Source organism: Emys orbicularis, chromosome 3 (assembly GCF_028017835.1).
Source record: "Emys orbicularis isolate rEmyOrb1 chromosome 3, rEmyOrb1.hap1, whole genome shotgun sequence".
NCBI lineage: Eukaryota > Metazoa > Chordata > Testudines > Emydidae > Emys > Emys orbicularis.
In genome coordinates, this window is record NC_088685.1 from 120,419,628 (window position 1) to 120,435,446 (window position 15,819).

Genomic DNA, 15,819 nt, shown 5'->3' on the forward strand with positions numbered 1-15,819 from the left:
TGGACATCACTTTTTTTTTTTTTTAAGTTTGAGGACAAGATACAAAATCCTGAAACTGGCCGATTATAAGTGACCATCTGCAATAACTAGAGCTATAGCAGTACAAGAGTTCTGCTATATATGTTTTCATTTTATTTTGTCTCTTACCCCACCTCCAGTGCCACCTATTATCAGTAACCTCAGTATATCTGCAGTGAAAAGCTCAGTATGGTAGTTTCCAGTGACAACCAGCTGACTTTCAATAATTCCCAAACTCCGGATGTTTTTTCAGATTTTCAGCCAAATGAGTGATTTAGTAGAATGTATATCCTGTCTATATATGCACAGCACCTGGGGAGTTTATAGATGATTTTCTTCCCAGTGAAATGTGGTTCCCTAAAAGGTTCTGCCTTGACAGTCACCTGTCCCTTAAGAAACTACAACCTGCAGATTTCTGTGCTTGAGAATGGCTTTGAGGGGAAAGCATTTTCCATTCATAGGGTGGGTGAAAGAAGATCAAAAGCACTTTAAATAGAAAAATCATGAAAACTGGGTCTACCCCTGTCTAGCGTTTAAAGCAAGTGGAAACTTTATGGGCTTCTCCTAGGGTTTTCTTCTCCCACAAGAGCTGATACTAGAGAAGGCCTTAAGCGACTGTTCATTTCTTGGAATCCCACTGCTTTTCTTCTGTTGACCAGCTGCGTTGCTAATCCAGTCTCATTCCTGGAAAATAATAAGCTACTGGTACATCAGGCTGGTACAGATAAGGATTCAAGTTTAAAGTGTGTCACTTTCTCTGTCTGTCAATATGGTAGTAAAGTGTCATTCTGTTTCTTCATGATGATAAATCAACATGATTCACCTTCAGATAATAAATTCAAAGAATTAATTACCTCCACATAGATGCAGGCATTCTTTATAAGAGTACACGACTCTGAAACCAAAGCAAATATACATCAGTAACAGACACTGTACATATCATGCTCTGTCTCATACTGTATACCAAGTGATGGGCTAGTTTACATTTTATATATGTATTTATATATAAAAATTTTGTTTAGGTTTCACACTCATGTATTTTCTGTGTGTGTGTGTGTGTGTGTGTGTGTGTGTGTGTGTGTGTGTGTGTGTGTGTGTGTGTGTGTGAGAGAGAGAGAGAGAGAGAGAGAACCTCCTAACGAAATGTTATGTTAAAGAATTTTTTAAGCCTACTCAAAAACATTCCTGTTAATCACTTTTTTTCAAACAAGTGCCAGCTAGCTGGCAGAGCAGGCATTGGAGTACACGTGGTGCTTAAATGAGAAATGGTAAAATAAACAACACCGAGAAGGTAACACTAATTAACCTCACAGAACACATTCAGTATCATACGCTATCAAGTCACAGTGTGTCAGAGGGCAGCCATGAAATTGTGCTGGAGCTTAACCAGTTCTGATTGATGTCATGTGCTCTTTCTCCAATTAATTTTGCATAGATTTTTACTCTGCAGGGAATGGCACAGCTTCAGACTGCCATGGGCATAAATGCCAAATAGGAAAGAAAATACAAAAGGTTAATCATAGCTCCCTAGTAAGGGGATTCTTTGTTCGGTTAAAAAGGATGTTCTCAGAGTATTTTTTTCTTGAATACATTTTACTCAGTGTTTTTGAGAATCAGACGTGACTCATAAACAAGTTACAGTATAAGCATTACTGCTAATGTCTGCTTGGGCCCAAACTCACGGGAGAATCTGGCAATATTAAGCACTGGCATGTTATATCTTTGCCCAGAACAAATCGCTCTAAAGGGTCTATTAAGATATTCCCTATTCACATAGAACATTGTAGCCAAAATATAGGGAAAATTGTATTCTCATTTCTTAAAGCAAAATGCATAGGACCAGCGTGTGAGCAACGACAGAGGGTGAGAAAGGAATTTCTGCCCCATTGTGTGACTCCTCAGGGACTTCGCATAACAGCAACCTCTGGGGTGTCTTCCACATCCCTATGGGGTGGTGGGGAGAGTAGGGGAAAAGAAACAGGATCGTGACCTGGCGCCCTTTACATCAGCTTGTACAGGTAGACCCAGTCTGGTGGTAGAAGTATTGTACACAGCCACATTGGAAAACCTGTTAAAATGGTCAAATTAAACATGACACAATTAGGACTCTCTCGATTCTATCCTGGAATCCCAGTATGTAAATTTATGGGCCCTAAATTAACACTCATTACCTTGTCTCACTTGACCTTTGAAATCTAACATAGTTGTTTTTTTAGATATCATAGAATCCTAGAATATCTGGGTTGGAAGGGTCCTCAGGAGGTCATCTAGTCCAACCCCCTGCTCAAAGCAGGACCAATCCCCAGACAGATTTTTGCCCCAGATCTCTAAATGGCCCCCTCAAGGATGGAACCCACAACCCTGGGTTTAGCAGGCCAATGCTCAAACCACTGAGCTACCCCTCCATCCTCAACCCAGGTTAAACTTCACTGTGCATTGCCAAAGGGCTGCCTGTAAATGACTCTAAGCTATGCCAAAGGTTAGACAGACTCATGTTTGGCCACAGGATCAATGCAGCCACCTTCCCTCTGCCCTTTCCCCAGATCCTGCACTGAGCGTAGCTCAGCTGGACCTGGGGATCTGCTCCCCATTCGGTTATCTGAATTGTTATTTTTGTAATACGGCTTGGATTCAGATTAATAACAACACCCTATGAAGTTGACACAAAGTATCATTACTATTTACTGAGCGCCAACAGTCTGCTTAGCACTGTACAAACATAAGGAAGAACTAGCACATTCCAGGAACCCAAAGACTAAGGGTAGGTCTACACTTACCCGGTAGTTCGGCGGCAAGCAAATCGAACTTCTGGGTTCGACTTATCGCGTCTTGTCTGGACGCAATAAGTCGAACCAGGAAGTGCTCGCCGTCGACTGCGGTACTCCAGCTCGGCGAGAGGAGTACGCGAAGTCGACGGGGGAGCCTGCCTGCCGCGTCTGGATGGAGGTAAGTTCGAACTAAGGTACTTCGAACTTCAGCTACGTTATTCACGTAGCTGAAGTTGCGTACCTTAGTTCGAATTGGGGGGTTAGTGTAGACCTGCCCTAAGGCAGAGACTATCAAAGTCGTCTGGGTGAAGCTGGTGGCCATTTGGTATCTGAATCCCGTAGGTGGCTTTGAAGAGGTCAGCCTACATCAGTGACAGGTCACATAGTTGCATCCGAAGAAGTGGGTTGTAGCCCACGAAAGCTTATGCTCTAATAAATTTGTTAGTCTCTAAGGTGCCACAAGTACTCCTGTTATTTTTGCGGATACAGACTAACACGGCTGCTACTCTGAAACAGGTCACATACTATACATATCATGCTCAGCATCTCATATTGTATACCAAGTGATGTATTTGTCTAGATGTGGCAAAGGTGCTGATGAGGAATCTGCATAGGAAGGCTTTAGAGGAAAGGTGTGTTTCAAGGAGGGATTTGAATGTAGCGTGGGAGGTCACTGAGTGTGTGAGGAGTAGTCGGCTGGGTCAAGCATAAGGTGCAGCGGAGAAAAAGGAGCAAAGACGAGAGTTGAAGGAGGTTGTGAACTGCACATTAAGGGTGGGTTGGAGAACACAGGCAGCAGGATGAAATGAAAAGCAGGAATTTTATGCACAGGCATTGGTTTGTTGTTATAGAGTTGCTCATGAATGCTGGGCTGCTGGTCCAGACAGAACACAGTGGACCTTTCATGGAAATGGGACAAATCCACCCTAATTGAATTGGCCTCATTAGCACTGACCCCCCCACTTGGTAAGGCAACTCCCATCTTTTCATGTGCTTTGTATTTATACCTGCTTACTGTATTTTCCACTCCATGCATCTGATGAAGTGGGTTATATCCCATGAAAGCTTATGCCCAAATAAATTTATTAGTCCCTGAGGTGCCGCAAGGACTCTGCGTTGTTTTTACTGCAGAAACTGTTCTGCAAAGGGCCACATCCTGTACTGCTTTGCATCTAGTGTGGCCCTTCGCAGCTGTGCAAAGTGTGCAGTGCAATGTGGGTATCATTGGGTAGCATTTCATACTTCCTATCAGGTGTAACTGGCTGCAACCAGGAATGAAGAGTCTGCCCCCAGGGAGTGCACAGCCCCATGTGCATCATGGAGCCAAGTTCTGCAGCACTCCACTTCACAGGGGATGACAGTGGGCAGTAAGTCTGCAAACTGTAAGGGCGTACAGGCTGGAAGCCCCAGCTAAGGCAGGGGGCATGTACTTTGACATTTGAGGACTCGACTTGCTTTAATGAAAGCTGCCCTGACATTTTAATAAAAGAAATGCATGAGATACAACAAGAATTTAGTCAGGAAGAGGGTGGGAAAGCTCAGTTCTCAAAGCTCATGGTCCTTCTGCAAAATGCCTCCAAATAATGCTGCGACATCCCACGCCCCATTCAGGGACTTACAGAAGACGACGCATTCAACATTAGTGTTCAAATGCATCTTTATATAATATGTATATAATTTATTACACATTTTTTTCTTAGAGTAATACTGTGCTTTGCTTATAGCCTTCAATGGGCTATCTAGTAACCTTGATCAATGGTTGCATTCCCAGGGATGTCAATCACAGCTGCCCACACACACCTTGAGCTGTATTTCGCCTGAAGTCTAAGTCATTATGACACAAATGTCAAACTTTCTGACATCAGAAACAAAGGAGACAAAACTCAAGCGTTTTGGAAATTAATCCTCTTGTAAAGGTTCTTAAAATTAAACCATGATTTGCTAAGTGCAAGGAATAGGGTTTTTTTCAAAAACTGCTATTTTTAATGCCACAGAGTTGTGTGTGATTTTTGACAGATTTCAACAAGACAAAGCTGGAATCTCAACAGATGCCATTCAATGTATACTGTATTTTGTCAAATCCTATTTCGTGCTGTAAATTGACCCTTCACTAGATTCCGCAGTCCTGAGAGCTGTCATTACACAGGGATTGTGTAGTAGATGCTTGCATGCATTAATGATGCAAGGTACTGTAAGCATTGTGTGAGAATAATAGCCATTTAAAGCCAGGGACTGGAAAGTCCTACATTGATATGCCGTGCATTGCAATTGTTTTGACATTTTAAAAAATTATATCCACTTATCTGTATGTTAGGAATGCATATTTATTTTGTCCAATAATTGATTGGGATTTTATGGTGTAATTCTATGATGCATGTCGCCTAATTGTTATAGGAAATGTGGCAGAGAACTTTATCGTTTAGGAGCTACTTCCCTAAACATCAGAACTACTGTTTATTTGTCCATTGGATGACACCATAACATGGCAAGCCTTTGTAGTTTCTGTTTCAGGTTTTAGCCTGACATTATTGCTTAGGACACCCAGCTCTATATTCTGGACTAAAGCCTGTGCTGTGCTGAGTTTGGACTCAGAATAGCTGAAAAGGGAAGGGAGTGGAAAGGAGCCACCTTTCTGCATCCCTAATTTTGGGCCAGCTGAAATGACCTTTGAAGTAATTTAGAGCAGCCTAAGGGCTGCTGTATATTGCACTGACTGCTTTGCTGAATCAGTGCCTTAGTTTAGAACCATGAAGGAAGCATTTGTATACAGACTCACACATGTGTGCAGCAGATTTCATTTATGGCTTGGTCTCCTAAATAGAATATAAGATACGGCACAACATTTTGTGACAATCCAGTATTCGTATTAGACACTCCAGGTACAGTATTAGTAGTACAAGTATTTGAAAACATGATCACTGATGGGGGGGAAAAGAACCATTGAGTGTGGTACAAGGAGGTGTATACCTGCGAGTAATAGGGTAGAATTGGACAATAGAAAATATAGGCTGATTATCATGGAAAAATTGTCTAAGAATGAGGACTGTGGAATAGGCTTCCTAAGGCGGTAGTCATATACCACATATGCTGAAGGTAGTCAGATACCTCAGAGCCTCTCAGATACCTCAGTGCTGCTCATGGTATAAAGTTGTAGTCAGACATATAGGAGTGTTGGAAATCCTAATGCTTGTGTAATTTAGAACTGTGCTAGACTAAGCACTCTGGGGTACACTAGGAAACAGTCTTGCACTGTCAGGAGGCATTCTCCTGTTTTCTGCCATCTTTTTCTTCTAGGATTCACTACCCCGTTTTGTTTCATCTCCACCTCTCATCCTGCCTGAAAAACTGTTTTTATCTCCTTTTTTACTACGGTTACAATTTTCAAACATCCTTAAGTGATTTAGGTTCCTAAGTCCCATTTTCAAAAGTGACTTTGACACTAAAGCTCAAGTCTTATTGAAAGTCAATAATCTGAAGCAGATGATAAATAAAAACTACATTTTGCTAGTAAAAAGAAAGGTAAAGAACATTTTATTTTCTGTTCCTTCCTATCTCTCTGGAGTGAATGTGGCAAAAGAGAGGAGAAATAGATCATACAGAAAGTAACTTCAGACAATACTTAGTATCAAAATAGATGTTGCAGATTGAGCATGATCTTGTATTTCTTGCACATTTCAAACATCCATGGAAATCAATACAAAACATGCTGGATCAGGTCACTAGAAAATTGCAAATTTTACAGTTTTGATCTGTGAAGCAATATTTCTTGTAAAGGACCACATTATGCCATTGAGTGTTTTCTTTTATGCTGTATTATACCTTCAAATCAATAGGGAGTTATGCTTAAAAAAATCAATGGCATGATATGGTCCAGTGAATTTAGAATAGGAGCAAACATGAATCTGTGAATCCCCTTTCCTTATAGGAAGTTCTAAAAAGGCTGCACCTACATTTTGTCATATGTTTTCAAATGTGTCTACTTCTTTTAATCCAACAGAGCACGGAACAAATCACTACATTGTGTCAGAATCTTCCTGAAGTCCAGGCAAACAGCATGGAAGGACAAAAGGACAGCCAAGATCTACCCCTGAGACCACTGGGACGAGCCCTGTCTGATGCAGATAGGTTGAGAAAGGTCATCCAAGAACTTATGGACACTGAGAAGTCATATGTCAAGGTAATAGCTAAACAGGAGGTTTTTTCTATATTCTTCCTGTTGAACTCTACAATGGTTTGCATACTATACTTGTACATTTTCAGGCTTTTAGGTGTAAAAGCTGACCACTAAAAGGGCCTGAGCTTACTCACATGAGCATTCACATCACCTTCAATGGACTTACCTTTTGTGAGTAAAGGCTGCAGGACTGGGCCCTAAGATTTCAGCTCCCCGGGCAATTTGAGATGTATTCCTATATACAGAGGAGTGGAAATTCATGGGCAGAGGGCATCTGCAAGATCTGGATTCAGATCGTCCTGTCAGGTCATCCAGTGGATTTTTCCATACTTCTCCAGAATTTAAGCTTTCATATATTTTTAAAGATTGGCTCTTCTGGTTATGAAGAATGTCTTTTACCTTGGAAACTAATGCACTGGTTAGTGCATGATTATTTTTTAGTCAGCAGCTAGGGAGACTAAAACACATAATGTACAATTTCAGCTGTTTCTAGTAAAATTAATTTGTTTAATTAGTAAATAAGGCCATACTTTTTTTGAATGCATAGCCCTTCTTTGACTAAACCCAAGCTAATTAAGTCTGGATTCCAAAACCAGTAACTTTAATTGAAAGTCTTGTGTGAAGCTTGGATTTGTTGACCTTCATCAAGGAAGAAGCCTGTTCACAATCCGCAGTACTGTCAACCTAACACTTGATCTCAAAATATATGCTATTAAGTACAGGTATTTTCTGGAATCAACATGCATGTGGGGGTCTAGGAGGGAAGGTTCCAAATGTATTTACATTAAAAATCTCAATTATCTCCAGCTATTCTTCCTCAAGCAAACTAGGTATATCTACATAAAATGGATCCCGGAAGAAGTCCAACTGCTCTTTCTTATATAGGGACCACTTTAATCAATGCTCAGACTTTGCCCTCAGATATTTGGATGCATCCACTTATGTGCAGGCATTTGGTAATCAGATAGTTTCATCTTGATCCCCCAAAATGCAAATAGCTTAAGGATGACAATTCAGATGCTTTTTATCTTGTGGTTTAATATGGAAGTCATTGAGGTGTGTTGTAATAGCTGTCAAACATCCCAGATCAGGCAAGTCATAACATTTTGGTGCAGGGCTCTCAAGAAGACACACATTCTGCCCTCTCTGTAAGAAATTCTGCCACTTCTTTTCTCAGGGTCACAAAGCCCTGCCTCATTGACCCACGAGGCAGACACGCACTTTGATGTGACATAGTAAGTCTTCCAAAGTAGCTTCAAGTCTGTGAATAAATGACTGGAAAAGCCCTAATCATGTTGCCCTAAAAATATAACAAAGCACTTTAATCTGTAATAAGATTTAAAAACACTACACATCATTTTGATTGTTAATACTAGTGTTTAACGGACTTGCTGCTGTTCACCCAACCTGTATGCTTATGAACCTTGATGTTCATGTATTTCAATATTTGTGTTCTTCATAAAACCATCTTCTGTAATATTTTTATACCTCTGTGCAGTAAAATAACATTTCTTTGTTACACTGTGCAGTTTGGGGCTATAAAACTGATAAAGCTTCAGTGTTAGGTTCAGATTAGCATGTGTCTAAACTAAAAAATAGTTTTTAGTGTTGCAAAAAAATGAATTGTTTCTCAGTTTTCTTCTTGAACATGATTTTTATACACAGATCTCAAATGCAGCACAGTTTTGAATTGTTATATAAAGCTGAGCAAATTCTTTGTTTCTTGCAGGATTTGAGCTGCCTTTTTGAGTTATACTTGGAACCCCTTCAAAATGAGACCTTCCTTACCCAAGATGAGGTGAGGCAATGGTTAAAAAAGATGTTTTCTTCATTCTTTTTTATTCTGTGTAAAATCACTTGACACTTGGGCTTTTCCATTGCTGAGAACATGACAGAGAAAGCAAACAACGAACATAACAACAGAGCATATACTATTGTGTTTTTCTATTTAGCACATTAGTTACATCTTTTGTAATGGTAATTGTTCTCCTGACTAAAACATTTCTAAAAAATACTTTGGTATTTTTTAGCCACTTTTTCTTTGTGGAGTCATTGCCAGCACTATTAAGAAAACAAAAAATCATTGACCTGTGGCATCCCTTTGTTTATAGCTCCTCTTTAGTGGATTGTCTCCTCATGGCATCCAGTAAAGTTGGACACTTCATGTCTGATTTTCACACAGATGGAGTCATTGTTTGGCAGTCTGCCAGAAATGCTGAATTTTCAGAAGGTGTTTTTGGAGACCCTGGAAGATGGAATTTCTTCCTCCTCAGATTTTAACACACTGGAAACCCCATCCCAGTTTCGGGTAAACATGTGGTCTTTTAACTCATTGTAATGTGTTAGAAGTTTGTGCAGAGTTCTGGTATTTAGGTTTATTCTTTCTCTCCTTCTCTTTCTCTCCATGTAGCTGTTTTTTATGTTTAAAAAGCTTTGCTTTTTTATTGCAAATACATATTTGAACACTGCCTGAATTCAGAAATGAAAAATAAAGGCTAACTTTGCATTTTAGTTCTTCTCTGTGCACCATGGAAAAATGTGCCATTGAAAACAAGTACTGATTTAGATGTTCAGTATTCTATAAACACACAATGCTTAAAGGTGCTGTGTTCTCTTATAGCAAGGTCATTATCACTTGGCCAAATTCTGCCCTGCATTATGCCCCATGCAATGCATTGAAGTGATGGTGCCTAATTCACCTGCTACATGATACAAATAACCCCAACTGTAGCCTGTGGGAGTTCTCTCACATCCAGGGCCCATGGAGTGTAAGTGAAGGCAGAATATGGCCCACTGTATGGTTCTTCACGTGCCTTACTAGCACCACTCACTCACCACCCACAAGAGGCGGGCTCCTATCCCATGATTGTTGTGTTATGGAACTAGGGGACAGTTCTGCTGTGTCTCCCAGATATGCATTGACTTCTACTAAAGAAACTTTGGGTTAAAAAGACTATTTTTTAAAATTTGTTGCTAACTTTTTTTGGTTTGTCCCCTTCCCACCTCTTTTATTGGCTCCTACTTTTTTACTCTGTCATTCTCTGGATTGTTTTCTAATAAGATATCTCTCCTGCCCTGGTAGTCCCCGGGACTCACAGTCCTTCCCAATCTTACCTTCATCCAAAAAAGGAAACACAAAGGCACCCAGGAATTACCACCTTTCAAAAAAGATGTTAACAGGCTTGAAAACCATCAGATTTTTTTTATACCTTCTTCTTGTATCAGCCACTACTTTCTTTTCAACCATACAGTTGCCCATATTCTTCCCAACACCACAAGCTCCATCACATGGTATTTGTAAGGGTTTGCGTCAGTCACAAGTGTATTCAACAGCATGACTGTTATTAATACTTGTATAAGAAGCAATATTGTCAGTGTAAAGTAAACTTCCCGCTACCTTTCCAATGGGATAAACAGGGTTTTTGAAGAGCAAATGATTGCATGTGTTTGCATATGCAAGTTCAGGAATGGAATCCCATTGTGTCTGTGTGACGCTCCATTTATAAAATGTGCTGTTGTTAAGCAGCAGACACATCAAAACAGATTTATTTTTGCAGACTCGTGCCACAATATGACGCCGTTGGCAGAGAAAGGAATCAAAGATGAAGTAATTGGTGTAGCTGACCCACACATACCTGGGGCAGGGAGAGTGGAGGAGTACAGGGAATTATTTTTATATGTGCCGGAAAACTGTCTCTTCACGCTAGCTGTGATTTTCTTTGTGTAGAAGACAGGAGGTATGGAGATGTAATGAGTAATGGAGAAACACTAGAATTTTATTATAAACTACAGGGTTTTTTTTCTTGGATTGCTCTATGAAGTGGCACTAAGAAGGCAGATAATTACAGTATTAATCTTTACCTTGTATGCATTTCATTAGCTTATTTCCCAAAGATATACAATAAATAGGGAAAACTCTTTAAAAAAAAAAAAAAGTCCTTGGTTTTTCCTTTTTAAAAAGTGAATTCAATGCTCATGAAACATGTCATTTTGACAGCACTGGAGACTGAAGTTCTCTATCATGACCAACACTGGTCCCCTGATGCACCTTTAATCCAGACCTGGAGGGATGAGTGAGGGGAGAGTCCTTGCCCAGACCCTTGCAATGCTTGCTCTCATGGCTGAGGCTGACTGCCAGTTGAGGCTCAGACTGACTGCAAGATGAAGTGGTTGTTTTGGTGATGTCCACAGGGAACTGGCTGAAACCGTCCAATCATTTACTGTAGGCCACTGAACAATTGTCAAATGGGAACAAATTTTACCTACAAACCTGGATTGGATTTGAATTAATAACCTAAAGCCAAAAGGCTCTATATCCTACTAGAACCCTCTCACCTATAAAGCCATACGTCGGAGAGGGTACACTTACTTTTCAAACACCTACCCTTCGGAGAAATGCATTTCAACCACCTTTTTCAGTTGTAAACTGAGCACATTTATAGGAAAGCCTTTGAAACAAAACAAATACAGAATCTAACAAGACTATCTGGCTTTTCAGAGTGGAGCCACACTTTAATGTTCTGTTATGCAGTGATTTCAGTTGTTAAATTAGGTTTATGGGTCTATGTAGAGAATATATCCTTGCCAGCATGGTTCAGAACAGAAGCTGCCCTAGCTTGAAAACGGGGCCACAATATAAACTAGCTAAATCATTGCAGAGCCTTAATTAAGATTTTAATAATGAAATAAATAAATATGTTGATTATCTTGGTTTCAGAAACTGTTGTTTTCACTCGGAGGTTCTTTCCTGTATTATGCTGACCACTTCAAATTGTACAGTGGATTCTGTGCAAACCACATAAAAGTTCAGAAAGTCCTTGAGCGAGGTAATTCATTTTCTTGATTGATATAATTCATCTGTATGACTTTATCTTCAACTAAATCACTATACCTAGTTTTAGCAATTTGAGTCTTGTGCCCCAGGAGAATTCTAATATTAAAAAAGGAGAAGTGGGAGGTCTTTTTATGTGAATATCTGTGATCTGTCCTTGTGCTGAAATGTAATCATGATCTGAGGCAATAATAGAAGAAGTTTACTTTTGTAACACCTCCAGAGTAGCTTGAATAGCAACAGAAGCTCTTTCCATAAGGCTGTGCTATCTACAGATTCATTTCATGCTTAAAAAACCAGCAGCTTTTAGATCTATTTTTGGGTGTATGTGTGTGTGCAACATATGAGGGTTTGTGTCAGTCAAAGCTGCAGAGAACTAAGTGTAGGCTGAGATGGAAGTGATAAATTAGTTCTTTCACACCGAGATCTTGGTGTTTGGTTGCTTTGGAGCAGACCAAGTTTACAGTACATTGAGAGATTTATGGCCAGGAGATGCTCACTCAGCAACTGTCAGTTCTGTAACGTGTTACTTGTAATTATTATGCTATTAAAACTCACCATTAATTATTCATTTTCTGTATTAAGCAGTGTTTGAAATGCATATGAAAAGTGTCTTTTTAAAAAAAAAATGGAAGCATTGTGTTCGTCTGTTCTCAAATTAGCTTCTACGACTTCCCCATTGAACTGACCAGCTTTCCTTTCTACATTTAGCCAAAACAGATAAAGCTTTTAAGGCCTTTCTGGATGCACGGAACCCCACGAAACAGCATTCTTCTACGCTGGAGTCGTATCTCATCAAGCCTGTCCAGAGAGTGCTGAAGTACCCCTTGCTCCTGAAGGAGCTGGTGTCCCTGACAGATAATGAGAGTGAGGAGCATTATCATCTGACAGGTATCGATTTTCATTCTTCTATGGAGACTAAAGGGAGTTTCAGTTTAGTTTCAAGCCTTATTAAAATTGCGCAACTGTTGCAAACCAGCAGAATTTCTGTGTTATTGGAAAGTTTTCTCAAATCCTAGAGAGAATCATACTTACTTTCCTTTCTCTCCTTTAAAAAAAAAAAATGTGATTAAGAGCAAGCTGCTTTCCGTTGTTTCCAGGAAAAATCCTACTAGGTGCTGGAAAGTATGGATGTCTTTGAAAAAATGGGTATGGCCAAGAGCTGCCTTGATGGTTGGGACCAAGCTTTCCACTCTGTATTATTCTTGGAACACAGTCGAGACAGCTCCGTGTGCTTGCTTTTTTTTTTTTTTTTTTTTTTTTTTTGAGCTAGGAAATGGTGAAGAAAGCTCCATCTTGTGGTTGTTCTTCACTGTCAAAACATGTTAAAAAACTCAGCCAAATCAATGAGAAAATTGCCTGTAACTCTCATTTTAGTAGAGATGGATTTATGACTTCAGAGGTTTGCAATCTGCCCATTTAGAAAGGAAAAGACCACCTGTTTAAGCACAATAGAAAAGGAAGTAGGGTTGATTATTTTCTAGGACCTAGTCCTCCAGCTCTCACACAACCAAAACTCCCATTTGATCCTATATTTGGATTTTAATTTACTTCAATAGAACCTGAAAGCACTCAGCATCTGAGGGATCAGGCTTTTGAGGAAATATTTTATGGGTTAATTTTTTTCATTTTCACAACATACAGACTGAGCAAAAATCTATTGTAAGTGAGAAAGGTGAGGCTAACATCGAAACAACAGGCTTATCAGGTATGGCCAGATACTAGTTCATCTGGTGCCAATGGCAAAACTTTCCTTTGATGTCAAATAGAGCTGGATAGAACCTTTACTGTTTGTTCTTGTGGAGGATTCAGAGTAGATGCCAAGTTAATACAGGTGTCAGCAACCCTGATCACTTAAAGTCAAATGTGCAACTATGCTATAAAGCCCAAGAGCTGGGGAAACTCTTAAAAAAGAAAATAGCTTTTCTGCATCAAAAACAATCTTGAGATGAGTTGCTTGTGGAATAAACTTGACACCAAAATATGAAAGGAATGTTCAGTTAATAGTTGGCAGGGTGTGGGGAAGCGAACCTCACCTCTTCCGACCCCTTTATAAATGACTACAAAATCCAGCTGAAATTCAACGCCTTTCTTGTAGTAATAATAATTTTTTTTTTAAAGCTGGTCTATAGAATTTAACCTCTCGAATGTTTCCCCAAGATACAACACGCAAGGAGCCTGTGTGGTTGGCTACCATATTTCCTCAAGTCTTCCTGTGCTGAGCCAAACTCCCCTTTTTACAGTAAAACTCATGCAAACAGCTTATTTTAGTGTGGCTGTAGTCACACTTGAAGCTCCTAATGGCCTTATTCATTGATTCTTGTTTGTGCTAATGGTGCCACCACCACAGCTATATTTACTACCATGCCATCAGGCTGAAGTTTTATATACTCGGTAGCTTTTTTACTAAAATATTTATTTCAGTCTTTTGAGGTACTTAAAACACCAGCTAAGAAGCTCTTTGAATATGCTGATCCGCAAGTGTGGAGCCCATATTTACTATGACTAAGTAAAGTACTGATCTAGTCATCATTATTGTTGGTCAGAGACCATTGTGACTTGGGACCTTGAATAATTTCGACCCTGAATAAAAATCTCTCCTGGGCTTTGATAAAAAAAAAATCATGCATTTATAAAATGAAACTGAATTATTTGTTTGTTAAACGGTGGATTTGTTTGAAAACTTCAGAGGCACTGAAGGCAATGGAAAAAGTAGCCAGTCACATCAATGAGATGCAGAAGATATATGAGGACTATGGTACCGTGTTTGACCAACTGGTTGCAGATCAGAGTGGAACAGAGAAGGAGGTAAGAGAACGAGTGGAACGTGTATTATTCACACTTCAGATGAAGTCCTGTACGATACTGTATCTACTTAACTCTTATTGGAGTCATGAAGGGGATCTTAATTGTGAGTTCAGGGTGCTGTTTTGTGTCTCTCCCATCAAATTTCCTTCTCAAAGAGCTTGTCTATACAAACAGTGCATGGTAGTGCAAGACACTACCTCACAACACCCTACGGCACTCAGTGTCCTTGTGGACTAGACTGATGTGCACTAAAATTTCTCATTTCAAAGTTCACTGGGGAACTTTTAGTGCACATCAATAGGGACCACACAGATACTTTGTGCACAGCAGGCAAGTGCAAGGTAGATTTACACCCCATGCTGCAAATAAACTGTTCATATAGGTAAGACCTCAGCAGGTACTGTCATGTTTACACAAACTGCTGCCAGAACCTTCTCTTAGTCTGACATGAAGGGCAGATGGGAGCAGACAGCCACTGTAACTCACAGCAAGAAAACAATGAAAATCGGTGGCTCTCAACCTTTCCAGACTTCTGTGCCTCTTTCAGGAGCCTTACTTGTCTTGCGTACCCCCAAGTTTCACCTCACTTAAAAACTGCTTGCTTACAAAATCAGGCATGAAGCCAAAAAGTGTCACAGCACACTAGTACTGAAAAATTGCTTACTTCTCATTTTTACCATATAACTATAAAATAAATCAATTGATATATAAATATTGTACTTGTATTTCAGTGTACAGTATATAGAGCAGGATAAACAAGTCATTGTATGAAATTTTAGTTTGTACTGACTTCACTAGTGCTTTTTATGTAGCCTGTTGTAAAACTAGGCAAATAGATGAGTTGATGTACCCCCTGGAAGGACTTCTGTGTACCCCCAGGGGTACATGTACCTCTGGCTGAGAACCACTGCTGTACATTATCCATGTCCCAAGGCTTGAGGTCAAATTTTATGCATGAGTGCTTAGATTTCAGAAAATGGAACCTTTTTTCATCAAAAGGATTCTAGCAGGATTCATTATAATGCCTATTTCTACCATCATTCTGAATTCATCCAGTGCTGATACATACATGGCTGTTTATCAGTGCAAAAAAACATTAGTTGGTATTATGGGCCAGCGCATCTGCTAGTATGAACTGCCATAGTTCTGCTGACTTCAGTTGAGCAGCCCCAATATACACCAGCTGTGGAAGTGGCTATTTTTGTCTATTAATATTTGTA

The 15,819-nt window shown here is 39.8% G+C and overlaps 1 protein-coding gene across 4 annotated transcripts in view; it reads left to right on the forward strand.

Annotated features, from left to right (window-relative positions):
- The window catches only part of TIAM2 (TIAM Rac1 associated GEF 2), a 115,911-nt gene that overhangs the window by 88,991 nt on the left and 11,101 nt on the right, over positions 1-15,819 (forward strand). For all 4 annotated transcript variants that reach the window (XM_065401211.1, XM_065401212.1, XM_065401213.1 and 1 more), the window contains 6 exons: positions 6,784-6,963; positions 8,690-8,758; positions 9,143-9,268; positions 11,678-11,786; positions 12,503-12,682; positions 14,481-14,599. In XM_065401211.1, the coding sequence (XP_065257283.1) occupies positions 6,784-6,963; positions 8,690-8,758; positions 9,143-9,268; positions 11,678-11,786; positions 12,503-12,682; positions 14,481-14,599 (783 nt within the window). The remainder of the gene's footprint in view (positions 1-6,783; positions 6,964-8,689; positions 8,759-9,142; positions 9,269-11,677; positions 11,787-12,502; positions 12,683-14,480; positions 14,600-15,819) is intronic.